This window comes from Carassius carassius, chromosome 13, assembly GCF_963082965.1.
Source record: "Carassius carassius chromosome 13, fCarCar2.1, whole genome shotgun sequence".
In the NCBI taxonomy this organism is placed as follows: domain Eukaryota; kingdom Metazoa; phylum Chordata; class Actinopteri; order Cypriniformes; family Cyprinidae; genus Carassius; species Carassius carassius.
In genome coordinates, this window is record NC_081767.1 from 28461190 (window position 1) to 28475397 (window position 14208).

General features: G+C 42.3%; 1 protein-coding gene across 1 annotated transcript in view; it reads right to left on the reverse strand.

Annotated features, from left to right (window-relative positions):
- The window catches only part of LOC132156286 (protein O-mannosyl-transferase TMTC2-like), a 112652-nt gene that overhangs the window by 22006 nt on the left and 76438 nt on the right, over window positions 1-14208 (reverse strand). Inside the window, exons 3-6 of the mRNA XM_059565223.1 lie at window positions 8737-9547; window positions 6967-7081; window positions 6245-6330; window positions 4789-4973 (exon numbers count right to left, since the gene is read on the reverse strand). Of these exons, the coding sequence (XP_059421206.1) occupies window positions 4789-4973; window positions 6245-6330; window positions 6967-7081; window positions 8737-9547 (1197 nt within the window). The remainder of the gene's footprint in view (window positions 1-4788; window positions 4974-6244; window positions 6331-6966; window positions 7082-8736; window positions 9548-14208) is intronic.

A 14208-nucleotide genomic window follows, 5' to 3' on the forward strand; every position in this document is an offset into this window, starting at 1 on the left:
GTATTGAACATCTTTTTTCTCTCACCCGTTCTATCACCTGCGGAAGGAAGGAGACGGGAGGGAACGCATAAAGCGGGCAGCACGGCCATCTCCGTGACAGCGCGCTTTCGTTCTTGGAAAAGAACGCGGGGCAGTGAGCGTTTTCGTAGGACGCAAAGAGGTCCACCTCCGCCATGCCAAATCTCTCCCACAACAGCCGGACTGTTTGCGGGTGTAGAGACCATTCGCCCGTAGGAACATTGCCTCTGGACAGCCTGTCTGGACCCAGATTCTGCAGTCCAGGCACATGCACTGCTCTCAGCGAGCGCACGTTGCGCTAAGCCCAAACCAGGAGGCGTTCCGTCAGCCTGCACAGGTTTCGGGACCCGAGACCGCCCTGGCGATTTATGTAGGACACCACGGACATGTTGTCTGAACGGACTACGACGTGGTGATCCTTGATATGGGGACAAAAGCGCGTCAGCGCGTTCTCCACTGCCAGCATTTCCAGGCAGTTGATATGATGGAGTTTTTCCCGTTCTGACCATAGGCCAAAGGACGGTCTGCCTTCGAGCAGTTCATTGACATGAACCAGTCCCCTCTGCGAATCTGCGCGAGGAGCTTCCTGGTCGTGAGCATTTTGAAACTGCGTTTCATCAATGCCTTGTTTAGCTGTCTTAGATCCAGTATGGGCCTGAGACCCCAGTCTCTCTTGGGCACCAGAAAGTATCTGCTGTACAGCCACCCCTCGCTTTGAGCTTGAGACACAGGCTCTACAGCCCCTTTGCTCAACAGTTTTGATATTTCGGCCCGAAGTTTGTGTGCTACTTCTGTTTTGACCGTAGTTTCGACGCGCGCTGAAAAGCGCGGTGGGCGTCGAGAAAACTGTAGCGAGTAGCCTCTCTTTATAATGCCTAGCACACAATCCGAAACCCCTGGAAGCGCTGACCATGCATCTGCATGAATGGCTAAGGGCTGGATGCGAAACGCGCTCTGTTGACTGGGCAACGGCGGCGCTCGAGTGTGCTGCGCATCTGAGGCGGGGAGCGCGCTGATCACAGCGGGCAGATCGCTCTTCCTCGACCCCGTTCCGGCGCTTAACCGACTGGGGGGAGGCTGAGCGGGTCCCGTGGGACTCGATATATCTGTGAGTAACCGTGGGCTGCATGTGTGCACTTTTACCACTTTCAACTCGCTGTCTGCCTGTGCAGAATGTACGTGAACGGGCCTCGTTTTTACAGAAGCCCCGCGCCGTATGTGACATAGTGTATGTGGGCACTGGGAAGTGGGCACGTTTACTATGCGGCGCGCTCGACCGATCTGTGTCGATCTTATGTGCGCTAGCCCTGTGGACAGGGCTGTGCTTACATGTGGAGATGGGCACTGGGTAGTGGGCATCGTCACTGCATTTATAGCACCATCGGCCGTGGCCGGACGAGCGTGCACGTGTTTCGTTTTTACAGAAACCACATGACGAATGTGACATAGTAATTGTGGGCACTGAGGGGTGGGCACGTTTACTATGCAGTGTGCGCGACCGACTTGAGTCGACATTATGGGCGCAGGCCCTGTGTGCAGGGCTGTGCTTACATGTGGAGATGGGCACTGAGGAGTGGGCATCGTCACAACATTTATAGCACCATCGGCCGGGGCCGGAACACCAGAAAAAACACTCTTTTTGTGAAACATCTGGGTAGCCGTGATCACGGCTTTTGTGTGCAGGCAAGCGGGCACTCGTGCAGGCTTGCGCATTGCAGAAGACACTGAGGCAGTCACAACTCTTGGAACTGCAACAGCGGCGTGCTTGGGTGAGAGCTCGGCCGCAGCGGAACTCGAACATCGGCGCTTTCCCAGCAGTGCTAGGATGCTTTCGGGGCTTCTGGCTTCACCGCAATCCTCTGCCGCGGCTCCCGCGGCGCGGGGCGACGGCTTGAAGAGCGAGAACGGGGTCCCGAGCTGCGTTGCTGACGCTGTCGCGATGACGCAGCAGGAGGCGGTGGGCGTGACTGAGAGCTCTGTGGGGCCGGTCTAGAGCGACTAGCTGCAGAACTGGAGCGCTTCGGCAAGAAGTGCTTGAACGCCTGCGAAGCTTTCTGATCCTCGGTGAATCTCTCCACAAACTCGTTGACGGAAGATCCGAAGAGGCCGGCAGGAGTTAGCGGCGCGTCAAGGAACGCAGCGCGCTCAGACTCCTTGATGTCAGAAAGCGTCAGCCACAAATGCCTCTCAGCCACCGTAGCGGAAGCCATAACCCGTCCCATGGCCTGTGCAGCGGACTTAGTAGCGCGGAGGGAGAGATCCGAAGCACTCCTCAGATCCGCGAGACAGATCGCTTCAGGTCCCATCTCATCCAGCTTGCGGAGAAGATCGCCCTGGAAAATCTGTAGCGTAGCCATGGCGTGTAACGCAGACACAGCCTGCCCAGCAGCAGAGAATATCCGTGCGAGCAGCGATGACGTCATGCGGCAGGCTTTGGATGGCAACGCCGCCTTAGTCCGCCGTCCAGCAGAGGGCGGGCAAAGGTGCGCTGCTATAGCCTGTTCCACCGGCGGAAGTGACAGGTAGCCTCTTTTCTTAGCACCGTCCAGTGTGGAGAATGCTGGCGAAACAGATGAGCGGATTCTCGCCGAGAATGGAGCGTCCCAAGCTTTCGCCACTTCTTCGTGAAGCTCAGGAAGAAAAGGGGCGTGCTTTGAGCTTGAGGAAGAGCGCTCATCCGGAAGATAGCTACCATCCAGCCGGGAACGTGAAGGGGGCGCTGGTGCAGACCACTCGAGGCCGAGGCTCGCCGCGGCCAGCGAGAGTACACGCATCAGCTCCTTATCGATATCCCCCCGTCTGCTGGATCCACGGAGCTCGCCCAACCCTCACTGCCCGAAGCAAGCAGAGAGCACGTGTCTTCTTCCTCCGACGAGGGCCTAAGATCCACTACCTCAGATGACGCGTCGGCAAGCAGCGGATGCTGAGCATCGGGAAGCGATGCAGGGGAGGCCGGCGAAGCGGAGGGAACCGACGAGCTCGGCCGAGCTGGAGGCGGTTCTGGTAGGCGCTGCGAGTGGCGCTTCTTACGGCGCTGCGGATGATGCAGGCTTCGAGAAGGATGCCAGGCGAGTCCTCAGAGTCACCATAGGCATTAACTCGCAATGAGGGCATCCGCCGTCAGCGAGCGCTGCATGGTCCTCACCCAGACAGGAGACGCAGATGACGTGATGATCTCCTTCGCTGAGCGGGGCTCTGCACGAGCCGCACGAGGGCATCTTTAAAAAGACGCAGCTCTTTTGTGAATGTGCGTCGCAGGGCGAACACACACACAGGATATAACAGAAAAGGATGTAAAAGATATGGGCACCGGATAGCGCAGCAGGAACGGCAGTGAAAGGCGGCGATGCCAGCGGCTTCAGGATGGCTCGTCCTGCTGATATGCTCTTCCAGACGGCGCTTGCTTCCTCGTGATCCAGCGATGCGTGAGCTTCGCTGAAGAGATGAAAAATCAGGTGAGTCAGCCTTTCCGAGCTCCTTTTATAGGTTGGGCCACACCCGTTTCAGCGGGAAGTGGCAAGAAGGGCGCGAAGTGCCCTTATTGGTCTGATGTTGCATCAGCCTGCGCTCAATAGGCTGTGCAGTTGCCGCAGAACAAGCCAATGAGCGAACGAGCCGTTTCGCCTATGGCTGTGTACTGCTGCAAATGCGCTTCACAAAAATACAAAATTAAGGATAATTTTTTGCTTCAGTATTTCGTGAAAAGAGACTTTTCCCGTAGCATCTCAGCTAAGACGCAGTACGAGAGAGCTCTCGTAAGAGAACCCTCCCGCGCAGGTCTCTACTCCCGGCAACGTCGTGGTAAGTTTGAGTGCACGGGCAGCAGCTCTATGACCGGAGTCTGGTGCTGCGTTACAGGCAGATTTTATCTCGCAAGTCACTATTTCAAACCACGACTAATGACTTTGTACCGTTCCAAGCAAGTCACGCCAAACTTTCTGAGCGCAAGGAAATTTTGCTAGATTATTAATTTTATTGCAACGTTACATTGTCCTAAAATCTATTTTTCAACGTGTACCACTTGCATACCACACTGCATCCGTAGGCAGTATTATCCGTAGGCGCTGTTGTTTCGCGTGCTGTGTGACGTCAGAACTCAGAGTACATCGATCTAGTACGAGTTCACGGGTGGGAAGTCACGGGTTTGACTGCCGTTCCAGTGCACTTTCACAGGTTTAAGGTCGGAAAAACACGGGATACGGGTTGCCTGGAACGCGACATAAATCATAACGAGCAAGCACTTTCTTACCGCTGCTGGCATACAGTAGCTTCCTCGAGCAAATCATGCAGAAACAAGCCCCGGGCTCTCTCAGTTTCTTGCACCAACTGCCAAAAAGCGCCATTTATTTTTGAGTCCTTTATCTATTGCTAGGAGTCTAGGACATCATCCCAAGGCTTCATAAACTTACGCTCCGTTTTTGTTTTCTCCGACAACGCTAACGTGACATTGACGTATGAGCGTCAATCATCCTGTGTTGCAAGGACACGCCCTTCTCTGCTTCTGATAGGCTTGTAACGTTAGTTAAAGCTGCGTTCCTCTCATATGATTGGTAAAAGAAATAAATTGGCTCGAAAATATTAAACTGCATCTGCAGGCTCTCAAATATTATATTATTATTTTTTTCCTCACGGCCACGCGCCGGAGATCCGGCACGGTGCCGGAATACTTTAAGCCCTGTTCATGTAATTTTATTACATCAGATTTGGTGTGTGCATACTTTAAATCTAAAGTATCTAAAAAGGCTTTGACTGTGTTCGAGAGCGTCTCACCTCCTGGTGGCCCTGCTCATGAAGAAGCTTTCCCAGGTTATACAGGCAGCTGGTCACTGAGCTCTTGTGTGCATGAGGATCCTTCAGGTTTTCATCTGGGATATCGGCACAAGTGACAAAAGTGCGCTTGGCCTCCTCTAGACGGCCCTGGTTCATCAGGACAATCCCTGTGTTCAAGTAGGCGGCTGAAAGAGAGAGAGTAAAAAAAGGTGAAAATAAGTGCAAAAGGTAATGAGGCTTATTGAGGCTCAGAGAAAGACTTCCACTGGGGCTGCAGGAATGAACTAGTTGATTTATGCAGATCAGCGGCCTGCAGTCTAGTCGATGAGGTGCCAGTACATATTCACTATCCACCCGGCCAGAATCAAATCTAAATCAGCAGGGGAATATCCACTCCAGCTGCAGGCTTAATTCTGATGCTCTTAATAGACCATACATACAAACAGAACCACAGATTTAAATGAGTTTATATCACAGGACGGGAAAATTTATCACCATTCATGCAGCAGGGACTCGGGGAAAGTAGACATCTATCACTCTCCTAAGAGCTGCAATATGTGCCTGCTCTGATCTCAAACTGTTGCAGATCTCTTGCAGATGTCTCACAACACATTAACATGTGAGGAAAAGCTACTGCACTAAAGTAGCATGTGAGGGAAGTAGAGAGTCAGGAAATATCTTTGCACCAAAATCCAAGGGTGAATTCTTTAATTGCACCACTGCAAAAACATGACTTTAACCATAGTTCTCTATTACTGGGTTGTATTACTATTTTACATATTTTATATGCGTTTTCCTTTTATATATATATATATATATATATATATATATATATATATATATATATATATATATACACACACACATATATATATATGCCAAAAGTTTGGAATAGGTTAAATAATAGTTAATTGTTTAGCTCATAAGAAGTATCTTAAGCTATATTATTCTATAACATTTGTATGTTGTTGGTACTTTTTTTTGCCACTTTTATCCTTTTTTAAAAAAAATATATGTATGTATGTATGTATGTGTGTGTGTGTGTGTGTGTGTGTGTGTGTGTGTGTGTGTGTGTATATATATATATATATATATATATATATATATATATATATATATATATATACACACACACACACACACACACACACACACATATATATGGGGCAAGCAAATGAATCCACACCGGACCAGATAGTATAAAAGTATTTTGGCCTGGATCTTTTTTTTTTCTGTTGAAATCAAATCAAACGTCAATCATTCCTTGACAAGAGTGGAAACAGAGCGACTGTGTATGCCTGTGAATCATCATTATTATTTCTTTAATGCTGGCCAAGCACACACACTAACACACACACACACACACATAGACCTTTTAAATTGTACAGTAGTTGCCTTGGCACAGTGAAGACTGAGTAGGCTTGAAATTGTTAATAAAAAGAGGAGCTGTACTTACAAGCCAGCGTTGGCCTGCTCCCAATGGCCAGCTTATAGTAGTGGAGGGCCTCTGAGAATCTGTTGTTTTCCTGGAGCAACAGACCCCTGCAATCCAAAAGGTAGAACAAATGAGAACAAGAAGTTACAAAGTATGAGTAACACAATTCATTCAAATTAACAAACAAGAAAGAAGTTAACAAAATAAACCATTATAGTCACTTTATATCTAAATTTGTTCAGTGATATTTGAGTTAAATAACTATGAAATTGACTTCCAGAGAACTAAAATAAACCCAAAGCCCTGTGTTTGTACAAATATTACAAAGGCTAGAGGGGAGAGTAAAAAAAAAAAAAGTTGTTTCCCAAATTCCCAATGTATGACGTAGTGTGCAAAATCTGTCACTCTAAACTCCCTCACTGCTGAGAAATCGAGATGCAACGAGAATCGTTTTGTAATCACATCATAACTCCATGAATTAATATCTAATCGAATAGTGAGGTACCTAAGGATCCCCATCCTTAATGCTTTATATGGATAACTAAGAACTGTGTGTGGTATATGAATTACGTATTAAGTGCCTTCATGCCCTGGCTGAGGGGGTTAATGTGTCTAGTGACACCGTCCTCTGGAAGGCTGATGAACCTGGGGACAGTAAGACTCTGGACTCTCAGGAGATTTATTCAGCTTTAAAAAGGAAATATTGATAGATTCGGCTGTTAGAAGGAAGTATGCTCACTCACAGGTTATACAACATATCGGCCATGTTCCTCCGGTAGTACAGAGCGTTCCTGTAGGCTTGCTCGGCCTCCACCACTTTTCCCTGGTTCTTGAGAACGTTTCCCAAGTTACCCCAAGCTGAGGAAGGAGAATAAAACATTCAAAAAAAAAAAAAAAGAAATTACACTGATTTATGTATTTATTTATTTTTTCAGAAAAAGAGAGTAGATAAGTGTGCAATTAGAAAAAAGTTAACTTTGATTCGAAAACGAATCTTTGAAAAATATTAACAAAGAATTAAGCATATTTGAAGAGCATGTTAAATTTGTGCGACTGAGTTCATTTTTTTTTTTCATTTTCATAGTGTTTTTCTTCTTTTGTAATGGCATATTTTTGATCGTTTCTGAAAAAGATACATTCAGTTTTATAAAGTTTTGTTCATTATTATAGAAACAAATGTAATTCCATACCAAAGCACATAGTAAACTGGATACAGAATCTGAAATTCATAAAGGGTTTTGAGAGGCACAAGCAAGGAAAAAAGTAAATTACATTATATTAATGCAATCTTAGACGCTACTCATGCATAGTATCTGTGCCATGAAAGGGGCAAGACCGTAAAATTGGATCACGGGAGGTAATTACAAAGTCATATTGAAGTAGGCTTGCTCGATAAATGATTTAAATGAAATTGTGACAATCAATTTAAGAGATTTAAGCAATGAGGATAACGGCCTGTCGTTAATAGATGGATTTCAATCAGAGAGGATGATAATTTAACAGTTCAGTGGCTCTCCTCTACACAAAAATGAATTTAATGCATGGATCCATATGAGTGATAAACTGAGAAAATGTCTAATGATTCTAATGCATTAAATCATCATCTTGAGCTTACAATAAATAAAATATTCTTTGCGCTAATGAAACTTGGTACTTAAAAGGTATTTGTGATATTGTTTTTATGCCATTAAGCGCTTTGTAAATGTCAATATCACTTACCTAAATAATCGAATTAAATATTTTAGATTTAAATTGAAATATTTGAGTAATAGACCAAAAAGGAGTACATAAATAAAGAGAGGCTGAGGAAACATGATACATAAATCCTCAAACCTCAAAACTTTCCATGATAAGCAACTGTCATTTTTGGTTGGCAGCAGCATTTGTGGGAACATAAATGATCGCAACTTGCAACCCATCCTGCTGTCACCTCATTAAGTTAACACTTACCATCTCCTGGCTGTTTTAGTGTAGAAGGATGACTATATGACTTCGGTAACATTTTTTTTTTAGTTTAGCTAATTTTTATTTAGCTGATGTACTAAATAAACTACAACTAATATAAAACAATGAATAAAATCTATAAATACATATTAATAGTATTTAATTAGTATCTAATAGTAATTAATTGTTCCTGTGGCTCAAGTGGCAGAGCATTGCATTAGCAGCGCAAAGTTGTGGGTTCGATTCTCAGGGAACACATGTTAGGTAAAAAATGTTAGTCTAAATGCACTGTAAATCGCTTTGGATAAAACCATCTGCTAAATGCATACATTTATATATATATATATATATATATATATATATATATATATATATATATATATATATATATATATATATATATATATATATATATATATATAAAACATTAAAATTAAACATAAAATGGAAAACAAAAAAAATTACTAAAAACGAAAAATTTTAAAATATACTAAAATAACACTGGAAAGCAGGTAGTCATTCAGTAGGAGGTTGAATCTCCTGAATAGCTTGGACTCTGTTAAAATTACCTTTAGCAGGGTTCACAGATATCCCTGATTTGTATAACATCTCCTCATTCTGCCAGTCATGGTTCCTCAACACCGTCTTAATCCCAAAAAGAAGGACCAGGGTGGCAGAGCAGCCTAGCACCAAAGTTCTGAAGGACTTCCTTCTCAATCTGACATATAAGGATCTCATCCCCACTGCTACCAGCAGGCAGAAGCCCATACTAGGGATGTACAGTACTCGCTCTGCCACCACAAACCCCACATAGAAGAATAGGTTGGTGGCAGGGATGAAGGGAACGCCCAGCAAACCCAATGAGAAGACAACCAAACTCTCAGTGGTGGGTAAAGACGATGAATAGTGTTTTGCAGTACCATTTGTTCCATTCATCTGCATTGAGTTTGAGTAAAAAGTTGAGTGTTCATAATCAGAGCTACAACTGTGTCCATTCGCGGACTTCCCGTTTGCTACATGAGGTGCTTTCCCGTTGGTCTCCTTGCTTCTGGTTGGGTAAAGGCAAAGCCCGAACCAAGCCAGTGCAAGCAGCGAGGTGTAGAAGGCCACGGTGTGGAGGTTCCGCCAATCTGCGACGCTCCTCAGTAGAGGCAGAGCATCCATTGACCAATCAAAACTTAGCATGTCAGGGCACAGGAGGATCCAAACGTTCATGGCAGGGAGAAAAAAGAATGTTAGCATCCTAGTTAGGAAACAAGGACAGTCTGCTGCAGGGTTGTCCGAGTTGGAGAAGTTCGGAGGTTTGTTGCCCATCCAGTATAGACGGCAAGCCAGAAGGATGATACCCCAGAAGCCCAGCAGAAAAACGCTCAAGAGCAGGTTCTTCTTCTGAAAAACAAAAACAGATAAAAAACAACATGGATGAAAAGAGAAGATTAGCAGAATTTAAGAGCAGATATGGCAGAAGCAAACATAAAATGAACAAAAATAAAATTGGTCTGGGTACATCCAACCCACAACATACAAAAAAAGAACTTGATTTCATTTAGAAAAAGTGAGGTATGCAATAAGGGAGAAAAAAAAACATAATATAGCCATTTATAAAGCAAAACAAAACAATACAAATATATATAAAAATAATATATATAACCAAACAAAACTAAACAAAAACCAGACAATCAAAATATAACAAATCAAAATAAAATATTATTAACATGAACACACAACACAGATGAAAACACAAAGTGACTGGAATATTTAAAAAAGAAAAAAATGTTTGAGTTTTTCAAACCCTTGTGCTCACGTCTGGACCAGGTCTTTTGGTCTTGTTAGTAAATTAATACTAAGATTGAACAATAAGCCAACGTAAATTGAGATCGGAAAAATAAATACTGGAGCACAATTTGGAACACAAGCAACCTTCATGAGCCATTTGTTGGAGTCTTAAGAGTTATTCAATACGTACTGTACCACATGCGCATACTACGGTTTCATTGTGACATCAATCCTTGTGAGGCCTGTGGTGGTTAACGAGAATCAGCTCTTTGCATCTCCAGTCACTGCAAACAATTTAAAACTCTTGGCCAAAAGTAGACACACATTTTCCACATTTTTCAGAGAGGCCAGAATAATAAACAGAGTCACTGACTGCTGGTCAGTGAGTACAGCTTGACGTCACAACATAAGGCAGCGCTGCATTCATCTCTGTCTCATACAGCCGGCTTTTTCAGACTTTATAAAATAAACAAGATATGGCCTCATAAAGGTGCCAATACATCATACTGCAGCGCTGATATTAAACACTCTACCATGAAAATGATTTCAGAGTATTTATGGAGTGTTTGAATATTTTACATGTTAAGTAATAGGAGAGAATATTGTACAGTTCCTGGTAGAGCAGCTGCAAAAGTTCAGTACGCCTTCCTTTTCGTGTTGATTTTGGATCAAGGACACCCTCAAGCAATTTTATGACTTCCTCCAAACACGGAACTCATTCGGTACAGACCTCAAACAAACACGCAATTGATTACTTCAAGGCCTTCTTTAATTACCATTAAAGGGACAGTTCTCCCCAAAATTAGTATTCTGCAATCTTCTTTTTTCATGTTGTTCCAAACCTGTATGACCTTCTTTGTTAGGGAGGATGTTTAAACTGATTTTCTACCGAAATTAAAAGTGAATAAGGACAGAGACTGTTGAAAAATTATTTTATTCACTATATAAGCCATATGAACATTTGTGAAAATTCTCAATAAGTCATTATTTGTTAATAAAAGTTATTACAAATGCTTTCCCTAAAGATTATTTGTGAACCATTTTGTCAGTCCACAACACCATTTATTGTAACTCACTAACAGAATGACTGTGAGACAGTGATTATGTGTTCTGCATTAATGTCCAGCTGCTTTAGAGGCCATTCCCTTCCATTATGAACGCGCATACCGCGTGCCTAAATTGGAAATAACGAATTTGAGCATGCAAAAGACGCGATATGTGAACGGCCCCTTATACAGTATAGATTCTTTTGTCCTGTTTTTGGTCATCTCTGCTTTAGAAAAAAAGCACATTATTACTCACAGGGGAAATGTCTGTAACAGGCCACTTCCCATGTAATCATGTTATGCACAGATGTATAGAGCATGCCCCAAATTACATAACCTTTACCATAAGAGCTGACAGACACGCAGCTCTGAATCTGTGAGATGATAACATAGGAAAGGGCCACATAACACCAAGAAAAGCCTGAATAATAATTTTGATAATTGTAATTTATGGTGTTAAAGAATTTTCATATATTTAAAAAAAAAATTTTTTGGTTTTATGAAATGAATAAAACATACAATGTGAAATAAATTAATGTAATATTAAAATTCACTTCTAAGCGTCACATGCGCAAAGTCGACCTCAATACTGTCTAATGGACACACTAATGGACAGCTGACTGAAAACAAGACACCTGCTGAGTGTCAAGACAAAGGTCAAGTGGCATTTTATTTGTGCAAAATGTGAAGTTGTAAGGTTTTTTTGCCTGGCAAATTCTGCTATTTCCTTTTTGGTTCGACTTGAAAGTCCTTGCATACTTCACTACATCTGTAGTACGGATGCAATTCCTGTCCCTAATTAGTGAATAACACCAGTAAGAGAGCGACGATCACATAGCATATAGGCATAATAATTACATCCTTGGAGTCAAAGAATTCCTACCAGGAAAAGGCTTTCAAATGTCTTCACATCTAATGACACTTCTCTCCTGAATGTTTCTTTTCATAGATATAGGATTTTCCGAGGGGCCAGGAGAGCTTTGGGGTGATGTATTACCATTTTCATCTAGCACTGAAGGATTGTGAATTCAAACAGATGAATTCTTTTAAATTGATATAAATCTCTGCAAATAAGTGTGGTGATGGGGACACATCTGTCATTTTAGTGCATGTGCGAGCGAATGACTGAACTCCACGTGACCCTTTCAGCCAGACTCACCAAAAGCCTGTAAATGTGGGACGTTTCTTGTGCACACACATACAAATATATAAATAAATAAAAAGTAAACTCTATACGAATTACCGGTGGTCTAAGGGCGCTTAAACCCAGTGGGGGTGAGACGCGCGAAGTGAGACAGATTGTGGAGCTCTAGCGGAGTCTGAAGATGTGTCAGTGAGGTCATGCGGGAGTGTGAACGCTTGCTCATAGGATTCTCGCTGGATTTATGAGGCGACTGCAGGTTTGGGCTGCACAAACTCTAGAACCAGCAAGGATTTTTAGCGCTTAACGGTTTGGAGCCAAAACACATAGACCCTGGGATTTGCATAGGTTTGAATCAGTGTGTGTGTGTGTGTGTGTGTGTGTGTGTGTGCATGCAGAAGATACTATAAATGTACAAAATACTGTATTTCAAAATGCAATCAAAACTGTGTTTCTGGCAAGGTTATTATTTAAATATTTAAAAAATTTGTTTATAGAAATAAAGCTAGAACAAAAACAAAAATAATTAAAGAATAACTGAACTAAAACTAAAGCAAACACTTAAAAATGTATTAAACTTGAATAATAATAATAATAAAAATAATAATAGAATTACAAAAGTGGAAAATATAAAAAAATACATTTAAAATATTAATAAAAACTATAACAGCATATAAATAACGTGATGTTGATCATTCTAAAGAAAATAAATATTTCATTTAAATCAAAATATTTCATGAAAATGTAAATACTTTCTCTGCATTTGACTTTTATACTGACAATTTTTGCTGAATGGATGAGGAAAAAATAAAATAAAGTCAAGTTCCAGCCTATATAAAATGACAGCTGAATATTCTATTTTTCTCTGAAATTTGTGTGGAATGTGCTGGGAATGCCATTCCTTGTTGTTTATGTCGAAGTGAAATCAAAATTGACCCACACATTTACACACTGATCTTACTGAACACAACATATCAGTAACTAATAAAAGAAAAGTGTCTTCATCCTATTAAATCAAATTAATAAACCTGATTTCTTCTGAAATTATTTTTTCCCCACTTTCCTTTACATGTTCATTCATGTCAAAACTACTGGATAAGGTTAACCAGTTTCTAGCTACTTATGCACTGTTTTTGCAAACCTACAGTCAAGTCTACAATGGAATGCAAATATGATTCACAATTCCATCAATCATATCCCAAAGGATAAAATCAAGTTCCCAACCTTTTTGTCTCAGAATATTCTGTTTTACTCTGAAATAGGTCACTGAGCTTAAGTCAAAAACCTTCCAAAATGTTGTTGACTTTTCCTGCTGGGAAAAAGACTCCTCATACTCTACAACAAGACACCGTATTCGAGAAAGCAGGGATGCGTTTGCCTCATTGTATCTGAAGAGTACTGATGCACAATGCTGGACAAAATGTAGCTGTGCTTAACCAAGTGAAAACGTCCTCAGGCTGAGTGCACGGAAGAAAAACTGAGAAGCGAGTTTAAGAACACAAACACATAGAAAAATTATTTTATTCACACTATCTGACCATCAGACAAACAACAATTGTCACTTCTAGTCTGCCTAGTATCTGGGAGAGAGTAAAACACAGCAGACTTAGCCACATTCATATGTGCAGCTTGAAGTTGCTACACAAAGACGTGTCACCATAAAAGAATGGATTCTAAGCACCATCAATGTTCATCTTCCTGAAACGATATTCAGTTCTCTAGAGATGAGTTTATGCAAGGGAATAGTACAAGACAACCAACTAGAAAGGAAGAATAAAATCAGAAAACACCAAACCCTTAGAGAATCTCCCTCATCTCCCACATAAACAAGAAATGTCCATCTTCATAATACGGCTTCTGTTTTTAGTGTCAGGCCTTCTTCAGCTCAATGTGGTATATAGCTTTTGTCTTATTTTTTTGTCTATAACCCAGTTTTGTCTTGAAATAAGTGGTTTAACACTGCCCGGCAGGAGGGATGGAGGCTTTCTCCATTCCTCTAATTGTCATTTCCTCTCCATCAGTTTGACATGAAACCACTAGAAACAGGCATATGAGGATAACGTCCACGGAGATAAAGC